Raw genomic sequence first — 12,565 nt, forward strand, 5'->3', positions numbered from 1 at the left:
ACCCCCTTTCTGAAGAAATGCTCATTCTGAGCATTGAGTTTGCCATCAGAGACCTTCCTCCTTCTCTCTGGGGGTGGGGGAGGACCCTGGAACCGACGCCAGCCACACCCACCCACCAGTCCCAGCTGAGGACCTCAGCACAGACACTGAAGGTTGCGCAGACCCACAGTGAAACAGAAACCCCAGTCTATGTGGGGATGTGGTTAAGGTTCCTGTTTGTCCTTGTCACCCTGGAGAAATGGGGTCTACTCAGGCCCCTCTGCCTTAGTCCAGGTCCCTGAGTGAAGATCTACTTATGTTTAGTCCTTTACACACATCCCCAAGCTCACAGAACCCTCAAACTGACCCCCACACGGCAGTGCCAACAACAGCTCCACTTTACAAACTGGAAAATTGAGGCTCAGGGAGGGCAAGAGACTTATACAAAGATGCACAGGAGGCTGGGCGCAGTGGCTCATGCCTGTAATCTTAGCACTTTGGGAGGCCGAGGCGGGTGGATCACCTGAGGTCAGTAGTTCAAGACCAGCCTGACCAACATGGTGAAACCCTGTCTCTACTAAAAATACAAAATTAGCCAGTTGTGGTGGTGCAGGCCTGTAATCCCAGCTACTTGGGAGGCTGAGGCAGGAGAATCACTTGAACCCAGGAGGCAGAGGTTGCAGTGAGCTGAGATCACGCCATTGCACTCCAGCCTGGGCAACAAGAGTGAAACTCTGTCTCAAAAAAAAAAAAAAAAAAAGATGCACAGGAATCAAGTGGACCTGCCTTGCAATTACAGCTCTGCTATCTCCTGGCTGTGTGAGCTTGGGTAAGAAAGAAAAAGGTTTTTGTCTCTGGGCCTCAGTTTCCCCATATGCCGGCAGGAATACCCTGCTGCAATACCCAGGGCACTGGGGATGAGGATGCATGGAAAAGTCCCTGTCATGGAGCCAGTGGGTGAACCATTGCAAAATGGATACCACTAAAATAATAATGATTATTACCACTCAGTCACGTCCCCTAAGACTCAGTGCCCAGAGACCAGCAGAGGAGGAGTCCCTGGAGACTTGCATAGGAATGGGGCCCGGATCCTACTGCATTTCACCTGTCCCTTGGTGTCTTTTTTTTTTTTTTTTTTTTTTTATAAGACAGAGTTTTGCTCTTGTTGTCCAGGCTGGAGTGCAATGGTGTGATCTCAGCTCACCGCAACCTCCGCCTCCTAGGTTCATTCTCCTGCCTCAGCCTCCCGAGTAGCTGGGATTACAGGCATGCAGCACCACACTTAGCTAATTTTGTATTTTTAGTAGAGACAGGGTTTCTCCATGTTGATCAGGCTGGTCTCGAACTCTTGACTTCAAGTGATCCGCCCACCTCGGCCTCCCAAAGTGCTGAGATTACAGGCGTGAACCACCGCGCCCGGCCCCTTGGTGTCTTAGGACAGTGACCTGTGCCAGTTTGGCTCCCTGCCCCTGTTTTTAGCATTTTCTGTTGATTCCAGCTTTCTCTTCCTTCAGCCTCTCTCCAGTTCACTTTGGGAAATATCAGCCCATGTGTGCTGGGCCCCAGACACTTGCTTCCTGGTAGGGACGAGGGTGCAGGGTCCTGAGGCTGGGGGTGACCAGAACAGAGGCAGGGTGGCCTGGAGGGCTTCAATGACTGCTGAAGACCCCCAAAGAGCTACTTAGGAAGAGTAGGGCTACATCTTAGAGGGGCCTCACTCAGAAGCTCCAGGGATAAGAAGCCCGAATCTGATCGTCTTGGTGATATCCCCAGCAGTGGGGCATCCGTGGGCATCAGGTAGAGCACACGGGCAAAGCTGTCAGTTGCACACATCACTGCAGCACACACCATCAGACCCTGGAGCACCATCAGAGTGGGAGCAGTAACTAAGAACGCCAGGTGGTTAGAGGACACCAGTTCTTAGGATAAACCAGGCAGAGGGAACACACAGACCACATGTCAGAGCACCAACTCTCAGACGTGAGCACCTGGCGAAGAGGAACGCACAGCCAGTGTTTCAATCACAACGTCCAGGGAGCACAGACTGTTCCACTGACTCGATCACAGTGTTCCCCGAGTGTAGACATCCTAGTGCCACAATCACCGCATGTCAGAAATGCACACTGACACAATCACATTGTCCCTAGAGCACCAATACCATTGCACAATCACTGTCCTAGGAGCAGACACAGTCACTGTCCCAGTCACAGCATCCCATGAGGCCCCATAGTCACCCTGTGACAGTCACAGCATTCCTGGAGCACACACAGTCACTGTCACAAACACTGTCCCAGAAGCACACAGTCACACTGCCCTGTCACACTGTCACGATTACACTGTCCCTGGAGGGCACATAGTCACTGTGTCACCATCACGAGACCCCAGAAACTCATGCAGAACACACAACTAAGGCAGCCACAGCTGGTCATACCCAGACCGCTGGAGCAAACGCAGGACTGTCAGAAGAGACCCTCGGAAGAGACCAGGCTCAGCATGCACACCCTCACTGTACTGTCACCTCTGCAGTCCGGGACTCCTTCCCTCTGCGCTGGGACTGTGCCCCCTTCCACTGTTTCCTGCCTCTGAGCAGCTACTGAACCCTAACACTCCTGCCCTGAGAGGAGAACTCCAACCTAACAGAAGCCTCCCAAAACAGTGCTCCCCCAAGAGACACCCTCTGGATTTCTGACCCCAGCTGCTGCAGGAAGAGTCCGCTAACATCCCTGCAATAGAGTCCTCCACCCCCTAGAAGGAACCTGAGAGCAGCCCAGCCTAAACTCAAGATCCTGGTCCCAGCAGGCACCCCCTTACCGAGTGCCCCAAGAGTACCCAACACTGCGAATCTAGCCCTCAGCATAGTGCCCCCAGGAAGGTCCCTCCAAGTGGTTCCCAGATTAGCCGCTGTCCTGTATTGTCACCAAGAATACGGACCCCTAAAGATGCAGCCCCCTTCCCCAACCCAGACTTTGTTAACACCACGAGCAGCATGGCGCCCCCTAAATGGACCCCAAGATGGGCTTCAGCAGGAAGCCTCCCGTAGCGCGCACAACCTGGGGCCAGGTCCCGGATGCCCCCGCAGCTGAACTCCCTCTTCCGCCCCCGCCAGTCACACCGACCCCACCCGCATCCTAGCGCCCCCTGCGGCCGGCGGCTCGAGTTGCCTCCTCCCTGCGCGCCCATCCGCTCCGCGCGCAACCGCCGCGGGGAGTCTTACCGCCTGCTGCTGCCTCCGCCCGCGCCACCGCTGCCGGTACCAGTGCCATGGAAGGACGAGGGCCAGGACATGCGGGTCGTGCGCAGGCCGGGCCGGTCGCTGGTGTCCATGGCATCGGCGCGCTCTATGGGCCGGTGCGGCGGCCGCTCCGGCTCGGCGCGCTCCGCGCTGTCGGAGTAGCCACGCTGCTGGATACGGATGGGGGTCCGAGGCTGCCGCCACAGGTGCTGGGGGGGAGGCTTCAGGGTGGCCTGGCCCTCCCGGGGCCCGGGCAGTGACAGAGACAGGCTTCTTTCTGAAGGGACGGTCGGGGGCTCCATGGCGCCGGCCCTCACTTGTGCCCCGGGGGGCCTGGCCTTTCCAACCTACACCCCGCTCAGCTGCGCTCAAGCAAACAAGCCCAGGGCCCCGCGGGTGCGCCCGGCCGCAGTAGGGCCATGGCGCCCCGGGGACAGACCCGGGGGCGCTGCGGGCCAATCGCCCCCGGGCCGGGCTCTGAGGCTTCCTCTCAGCGCTTGGAGCTGTGCTCCGTGCCGGGCGGCGCTCTCCGCGCTCCGCGCCCCGCTCGGCGCCAGCCCCGGCTCCCCCGCCCCGTCCCGCCCCTCCCCGGCCTCCGCCCGCCGAGGCTGTCAGCGCCGCCCCCCTCCTCCTTCGTCCGGGCCAGTGGGGGGCAGCCACCTAAGGAGGGGGGCCCTTCCCGCCCACGCAGAGCCCCGCTCCGGGCGGGGAGGGGGCGCTGGAACTCCGCTCTCTCCAAAGCACCCTGCTTGGCTGCGGCGCGCACGGGCACGAAGGAGTTAAACGGTTAATCCGATCTGGAAGAAGACACCGGACTGGTTGCCAGAGTGTCAGTCAGTCGGTCCATCATGGCGAGGGCGGAGTCCGGTGCTGGCTTGTCCTCGCCGCTACCCCTGGCCTGGGGGAGCTTTTGGGGAGTGGTCCCGGTGCCAACGGCGCGGTGCCTGCAGCGGGCGGCGGCAGAGTGTGTGGGATCTCCTGTCTGTGCGTCGGAGGATAGTGATGGTGCGGGCCCGGGGCGGGATGTGCGCGCACGTGGCCTCTTCCGAGGGTTGTCTGTGTTTTCAGTGCCTGCTGGAAGTGTGTGTGCGCACGTGGTTGGCTGCTGTTGTCTGCCCGTTTCTCTGGATTTGGCTGTGTGTATATCTGTGTGTGTCTGTGGGTGAAGGATGTGTGGGCACATGTGCTACCTATTTGGATGATGTGCATCCCTACGGGGTCTTTTTTCAGGTGGCCTGGGGACTGTGAATGTGTTCTCAAGCGCTTGGATGCGTTTGTGGTCTGTGCGTGCTTGCGGAGTTGTGCACGCGATTCTGCCTCTGTCGTCTGACTGTAGTGTCCGAGGGCGTCTATGTATGTTAGTGTGTGTGCATGTGTGTGTGGTCGGCCTGGGGCCTCTTTGGGGTGTTTCTGGGGTGTGTCCCACTGATTCCCTTGTGGCTCCAGGAGGACACCCTGTGGCGGATACCCCGGCTGCCCGCCCACCGCTCTATACATCGCTGCCTCTTCTAAAGCGCTTCTGCGGGAGGTAAACTGAGGAAGGTCCCGGGTAGCCGCGGAGTGCACCCCCGTGCCCTTTTCAGGCGAGTAAACAGGCGAGCCTCCTCCCGGCGGCCCCCGCCGGCAGAGCCCCCCTTCCGGCACCTAAATCGGGAGTCGCCGTGACTCACGCTCCCGCCTCCCCCAGCGCCGCGCCGAGCGAGCGAGCAGAGAGCGAGCGGGATCCGAGTGCGCCCCCATCCCCCTCAACCCCCCCAAGGCTGGCTGCTGGGCGGGGGGAGTGCACGCACCCCCGTGTCCCGCCCCCACCACGCCCATAAGAGCTTAAACGCGAAACTGCTCTGCTGCGCGACCCAAGGACCAGGCCCCCGCCCCAGTGCGCCCCCTCTCACGGGCTCCCCAGGGCAGGCGATGCTGTCTGCCACCGCCCTACCCCCTCGCCCTTCGCCTTATTAAAAAAAAGACTGCCCGTCTTTTCAACCCCCACAGCCACTTTCCTCCCCGCCAGAGGGGGCTCCCGGCGTGGGCGAACGCCGAGCAAAAACCGGTCCCCTCCAGCAGTCGCGGGGTATCCCAGGGGCCAGCACTGTGTCCCCCACTTCTCTCAGGAACACCCCCCTCAGTACACACTCAAACGGCTTCTAGGGAATTTGCAGGGGCTGCGAGTTCTCCCCGGATCATATTTGAAAGTCCTGGGCTGGGCCAAATTCTGGGGGGGGAGGGGTGCTGTAACGTTGGTTAGAGATCTGGAAGGGGGTGTGGGTGAGTAATGTGAGGTGGGTGGGGGTGTCAAGCCACAGCTGGGGTTGTAGAAGAAAGAGGAAACGAGGAGCAGTGGGGTGAGCGGGGGATAAACCGACTGGACCTGAGGCTCCTGGGATGGGCAAGGGGAGGTATAATTAAGCAGCTCAAGGGGCGAGTGACAGTCACTCGCTCTCCCTATCTGGAAATGAACCATTGGACCATGACGGAAACAGAGACCCTAGAACACTCCAGTTGAGTAGATGGGGGTGGGGGTGGATTGGAACTGCAGAGAGCAGAGAACAGAGGAGGGCATGGGGGCAGGGTGCAGGGGCCGGCCAGAAGCCAGGACCAGCTCAGCTGTCTGACTTTACTGCTCATTCTTGATCCAAGAGGGGGGTTGATTACCCTGGGAAACTGGTTGGGTACCTGGTAGGTCCCCAGATGAGGATCAGCAAGAGATGCTGTGTGAACCCAGAGCTCAAAGATATTTCTCACATCTCCCCAGGAGAAAGAAAAATGCCAGTTCAGACCCCTTACAAGACCCCACCATCCCCTTCAAGGCGGGGAAGAAACCTGATCCTCCCAGCAGGGGACACGGAGGCGGGTGCACAGCCGCCTGATCAACCTGCTCCAGCTCTGTGAACATGGGGGCATCTTGGGGGTTGGAGACATGACACCTCTTTCCTCAGTCCTGCCCCTTGCTGACTCAGGCAGCTGGACAATGAAAGAAAGGGTTCCTAGAGCCCGCAAAGGGTGCCTTGGGGGAGGGGTGTCACAGCCCGCCACAGGACAAGTTTCAGCTAGTTTCGCAAACCGCAGGAGCATGGAGATCGGGAAGCGCTGGTGGCTGGACCTAGCCCAGCTGGCACGGTGACTCCCCAGCCCACCTCCCACTCTGCTCCCTCTCCTACCTACCTGTCGTTCTCTGCCCTGGTGATGGAAATCCGCGGTGGGATCAGCAGCGGCAGCGTGGTGGGCCGTGGCGGCAGAGGGACTCCAGGGTCCGAGGGCTCAGGTTGGGCCCAGCCCAGGCCAGGACCGGACGAGAGGCGGCGGCGAGGGCGACGCAGGTCGGCCCCCAGCATACTGGCACGGCCGGGTTCGAGGGTGTCCCTCGGTCTCTGGGGAGGGACAAAGTGGAATGGGGGCGTGGCCTGGCTCGGAAGCTGTGAGCCCCTCTCCCCAAGAACACCCCTACCTATCTAAGGGAGTACCTAATGGGGGTATAGGCGCCCTTCTTGTGTGAACCACTCGCTGACCCCTCCCACAGAGGGTTCCCTAACCATCCTTATGGCTGCCCCTTCTCAGTCATAATTTTGGTGGGGTCCCGCCTCGATGCCCTAGCCTTTGGGTTTGTCACATCTTTACATTCTATCTCACGTGTGAGACCTCTCAAACACATCACCTTTTTAGGGTCTCTTCCCACCCTCCACGTCTAAGAGGCCCCCTCTTGGTCTTAATGTCAATGGCCCCCTCCCATCTCCTCGCCAAAATCCTCTCCTCATTTTTCCCTGAGCCGGCTGAGAGCCTCTTAATCTGGGCAGCAGGAGAAAAATGGCATCAAGGGGGTAAACTGAGGCACAAGGGGACCAAATTCCTTGCTGCTTGGAAGTAGTGAAGCCACGTTCAGGAAATAGCCATAGTCACTAGAGGGCGATAGTCTCCCAGGGGAGCGAAGCCCCGCCCCCAGCCCAAGCCCCTCCCCTCGCACCTCGTCCCCGGACCCGGCCACGGTCAGGGCACTGCGACTCCTCTTCATTTTGCCAACCTAGCGCGCCGTTGGGGATGCGGGGGCCATGTCGGCAGGGCCAGGGCCTCCTGCAGGACCAAGCCAAACGGATCTGCCATCAATGCCCCACGGCTCCCCCTGCCGGCCGGGCCTAGAACCCGCCCCCGCCCCTTGCCTATTGCCTCTCCTGGGGCATGACGTCAGCGGGTGGCTGACGCACCACCAATGGGTGACGTCGCCCGCCCGTTGCCAGGGCGACAGCTGACGCACGGCTGGACTCCTGACGGCGTCAATGCTCGGGTTGGCCACTGGGGGGCCTAGAGCCTCCGGGCCCGGGTCGCCCCAGCCCCCACCCTTCCTCCCGCGGGGGCTTCCCCGGCTCGGGGATCCCGCAGAAAAAACTGGGAGCTCCCAGAGCTGGCCGCGTGCGGCGCGTGGTCCGAGCCGGGGGCCGGAGGAAGCGTCTCCTCCGAGCTGTTGGGCTTTTAAGCCTTAAACCCAAAATAGCTCCGATGTGCGGGGGCCGGGCGCAGAGAGACGGCGGCTTGGGCACAGATGGGGGACGCACAGGCAGAGGCGCGTGGAGACAGACAGGGACGTGTGGAAATAGAAACAGACAGACAGGGACACAGACGCCGTTCCCGAAGACGGGTGCGCTCTGCAGCCACCGATCCTTGTCTGAAATGCTTGGGGGAGGGAGAGGCTGGCTTACTTTACCTTGGCACCCAGGCGCTGAAGATTATTGCTGTGTGGCCGTGGGTCAATGTCTTAAACCCTCTGAGCCTCAGTTTCTCTTCTGTGAAATGGAATGATATTCCCTATAGGGTTCATGTGAGAATGAAATGAGATCAAACCATATTGAACAGAATAGTGTCTGGTACTCAGTAAATATTTAATAAATGCTAACATCTGACCCTGTGGGAGCCTGTTAGAACTCGATTCAGATCATGACCTTCCTCTACCCAGAGCCCTCAATGGTTCTTACCTCACTCAGAGGAAGAGTCAGAGTCCTAACGTGGCCCACACAGTCCTGCCCGATATGCCCAGTCACCTACCTGCCCTCAGCTCCGGCCACACTGGTCTAGCTGTTTCTGGACACAGCAAGCATGCTGGTTCCTCAGGCCCTTTGCGCTTCCAATTCTCTCCACCTGGAACTCTTCCCTCAAATATCCGCAGGTTGGCCAGGCGCAGTGGCTCAGGCTTGTGATCCCAGCACTTTGGGAGGCCAAGGCAGGTGTATCACCTGAGGTCAGGAGTTTGAGACCAGCCTGGCCAACATGGTGAAATCCCACCTCTACTAAAAATACAATTAGCCGGGCATGGTGGCGGGCACTTGTAATTCTAGCTACTCAGGAGGGTTAGGCAGGAGAATCACTTGGGCCCGGGAGGTGGTGGTTTCAGGGAGCCAAGATCTGGTCACTGCACTCCATCCTGGACAACAGAGGGAGACTCTGTCTAAAAGAAAAAAAAAAAAATCCACAGGTCCCTTACCTCTTTTGGGACTTTGTTTATATCTCATCCTTTCAGGCATTTCTTTCTTTCTTACCCCACCCCATTTAAAATTATAATACAACCTCTCGGGACTTCTGGTTCCCCTTTCCCGATCTTCCCCCCTCATACCACACTATGTAATTTATTTATTACATTTATTGTGGCTGGGCGAGGTGGCTCACACCTGTAATCCCAGCACTTTGGGAGGCCGAGGCGGGCGGATCACCTGAGGTCAGGAGTTCAAGACCAGCCTGGCCAACATAGTGAAACCCCGTCTCTACTAAAAATACAAAAATTAGCTGAGTGTGGTGGTTTGTGTCTCCTCACACTGGAATATTAGCTGCAGGAGGGCATGAAAACTTGTTTGATTTTTTTTTTTTTTTTTTTCTGAAATGGAGTATTGCTCTGTCGCCCAGGCTGGAGTGCAGGGCGCGATCTTGACTCACTGCAATCTCCGCCTCCCGGGTTCAAGCAATTCTCTGCCTCAGCCTCCCGAGTAGCTGGGATTATAGGTACCCGCCACCATGCCCAGCTAATTTTTGTATTTTTAGTAGTGATAGAGTTTCATCATCTTGGCCATGCTGGTCTCGAACTCCTGACCTCAGGTGATCCACCCACCTCAGCCTCCCAAATTGCTGGGATTACAGGTGTGAGCCACTGCACCCCACCTGTTCTTGTTTATTAAATAGAGAAGAGGGTCTTTCTATGGTGCCCAGGCTGATCTCGAACTCCTGAGCTCAAACTAAAACTCAAACTCAAAGTGCTGGAATTACAGATGTGAGCCATCACACTCAGCCTGGTTCTTTTTTTTTTTTTGAGACAGGGTCTCACACTGTTGTCCAGGCTGGAATGCAGTGGTACCATTGCACAGCTCACTGCAGTCTCTATCTCCCAGGCTCAAGCTATCCTCCCACCTCAGCCTCTAGAGTAGCAGCTGGTACGACAGGCACATGCATCATGCCTGGCTAATTTTTATTGTTGTTTTGTAGAGATGGGGTCTTGCCATGTTGTCCAGGCTGGTCTCAAACCCCTGGGCTGAAGCGCTCCTCTCACCTCAGCCTCTCAAAGTGTTGGGATTACAGGCATGAGCCACTGCACCCAGTCTGGTTCTTACTTCTTTTTCTTCCCTTATTGCCTTAGCTAGCACTTCAAATCAATGTCACTTAATGGAAACGAATGTAAACATCATCTCTTCAACCTAGCCTTTAGCACTGGTGGGCCCTCAACAGACATTTGTTGAACAAATGGATGAATGTATAAAGATAGCTTAAAGGTCACCTCCATTTTTCAGCCAGACTCCCCTAGTCCTTACTCTGGGCCCCCACTGCAGGTTTTCTACCTCCATTAAAGCACTCACCACTCTGACTATAACCTGTATTCTCCAGCAAACAGAGCAAGAAATGGTACCCATTCACGTGGCCCCCAGCCTCGACCTCCTGGGCTAAAGCCATCCTCCCACCTCAGCCTCCTTAGTAGCTGGGATTACAGGCACACACCACCATGCCCAGCTAATTTTTGTGTTTTTTTAAATAAAGATGGAGATTCACTATGTTGCCTAAGCTGGTCTGAAAATCCTGGGCTCAAGCAAACCTCCCACCTCAACCTCTCAAATTGCCGGGATTACAGGCATGGTACACTGTGACTAGCCTAAAAAATCGCAATTTTTTTTTTGAGATGGAGTCTCGCTCTGTAGCCAGGCTGGAGTGCAGTGGCATGATCTCGACTCACTGCAATCTCTGCCTCCCAGGTTAAAGCTATTCTCCTGCCTCAGCCTCCCGAGTAACTGGGACTACAGGTGTGCGCCACCACGCCCAGCTAATTTTTGTATTTTTAGTAGAGACAGGGTTTCACTATGTTGGCCAGGATGGTCTCAATCCCTTGACCTCGTGATCTGTCTGCCTCAGCCTCTCAAAGCGTTGGGATTACAGGTGTGAGCCACTGTGCCTGGCTGTAAAAGTGTTTTCATAAGAAAAGTTAAAAAAAAAAAGCAGCTGCAGCAAGTTACCCAGAAGATTTAGCTAAAATCACCAATGTAGGTGGCTACAATCAACCACAAATTGTTCAGTGTAGACAAAATAGTTTTTTTTTCTTTTTTGAGACAGTCAGGGGGATGGGAAGAGCCTGTTGCCCAGGCAGGAGTGCAGTGGTGCGATCTCAGCTCACTGCAGCCTCCACCTCCCAAGTCAAGCGATTCTCGTGCCTCAGCCTCCGGGGTAGTTGAATTACAGGCTCGCACCACACACCCAGCTAATTTTTTGTGTTTTTATAGAGAAGGGGTTTTGCCATGTTGCCCAGGCTGGTCTCAAACTCCTGAGCTCAAGCAATCCTCCTGGCTCCGCCTCCCAAAGTGCTAGGGTTACAGGTGTGAACCACGGCGCCCACCCAACAAAATCGTCTTCTATTGGAAGTAGATGCCAGCTAGGACTTTCCCCCTAGAGAGAAGTCAATGCCTGGCTTCAAAGCTTCAAAGGCCAGGCTGACTCTCTTGTTAAAGGTTCATGCAGCTGGTGTCTTTCAGTTGAAGCCAACACTCATTTACTATTCTGAAAATCCTGGGGACCTTAAGAATGACGTTGAGTGTGCTTGGCCTCTGCACTATAAATAGAACAACAAAGCCTGACGACAGCACATCTGTTTACTGAATATTTTAAGCTGACAGTTGAGACTTCCCGCGCAGAAAAAAAGATTCATCTCAAAATACGACTGCTCATTGTCAATGCAACTGGTCACCCAAGAGCTCTGATGGAGAGGTACAAGGAGAGGTTTTCATGCCTGCTAACACAGCATCCGTTCTGCAGCCCATCGATCAAGGAGGACATCTGACTTTCAAGAATGATTAGTATTATCTTATTTATTTATTTATTTTGAGACAAGTCTCGCTCTGTCACTCAGGCTGGAGTGCAGTGGTACCATCTCAGCTCACTGCAACCTCTGCCTCCCAGGTTCAAGCAGTTCTGCCTCAGCCTCTCAAGTCGCTGGGATTACAGGTGCCCACCACCACACCAGGCTAATTTTTGTATTTGTAGTAGAGACAGGGTTTTACCGTGTTGACCAGGCTGGCCTCGAACTCCTGACTTCAAGTGATCCACCTGCCTTGGCCTCCCAAAGTGCTGGGATTACAAGTGTGAGTCACCGCACCCAGCCTGTTTTCCTATTTTTAAAAATTGCCACAACCACCCCAGTCTTCAGCAACCACCACCCTGATGAATTGGAAGCCATCAACATTGAGGCACGTCCCTCCACCAGCAAAAAGATTACTGCAACCTCTGCCTCCCAGGTTCAAGAGATTCTCCTGCCTCAGCCTCCTGAGTAGCTGGGACTACAGGCGCCTGACACCACACCCAGCTAATATTTTGTAGTTTTAGTAGAGACAGAGTTTTACTGTGTTAGCCAGGATGGTCTCGATCACCTGACCTTGTGATCCGCCCGCCTTGGCCTCCCAAAGTGCTGGAATTACAGGCGTGAGCCACTGCACCCAGAGATAGTTACCTTTTTTTTTTTTTTTTTTAGCAATAAAAGTTTCTTTGTTTTTGTTTTTTGTTTTGTTTTTAATTTTTGGGTTTTTTTTTTTTGTTTTTTGAGACAGGGTCTCACTCTGTCACCCAGGCTGGAGTGCAGTGGCATGATCTCAGCTCACTGTAGCCTCCACCTCCTGGGTTCAAGCGATTCTCCTCTTCAGCCTCCAGAGTAACTGGAACTACAGGCATGCACCACCACACCTGGCTAATTTTTGGATTTTTTGATAGAAACGGGTTCCAGCATGTTGGTCAGGCTGGTCTTGAACTCTTGGGCTCAAGCAATCCACTGGCCTCGGCCTCCCAAAGTGCTGGGATTAGAGGTGTGAGTCACCAACCCCAGGCAGCAATAAAGTTTTTAAGTTTTTTCCTCTT

The 12,565-nt window shown here is 55.7% G+C and overlaps 1 protein-coding gene across 1 annotated transcript in view; it reads right to left on the reverse strand.

Annotated features, from left to right (window-relative positions):
* The window catches only part of PDE4A (phosphodiesterase 4A), a 43,150-nt gene extending 39,599 nt beyond the window's left edge, over positions 1-3,551 (reverse strand). Inside the window, exon 1 of the mRNA XM_064381883.1 lies at positions 3,194-3,551. Within this exon, the coding sequence (XP_064237953.1) occupies positions 3,194-3,513 (320 nt within the window). The 5' untranslated portion in view covers positions 3,514-3,551. The remainder of the gene's footprint in view (positions 1-3,193) is intronic.
* Between the last annotated feature and the right edge of the window lie 9,014 nt (positions 3,552-12,565).

The sequence above is a fragment of the Aotus nancymaae genome, unplaced genomic scaffold (assembly GCF_030222135.1).
Source record: "Aotus nancymaae isolate 86718 unplaced genomic scaffold, 86718_ANA_hifiasm-v0.15.2.pri h1tg000028l, whole genome shotgun sequence".
Classification (NCBI taxonomy): Eukaryota; Metazoa; Chordata; class Mammalia; order Primates; family Aotidae; genus Aotus; species Aotus nancymaae.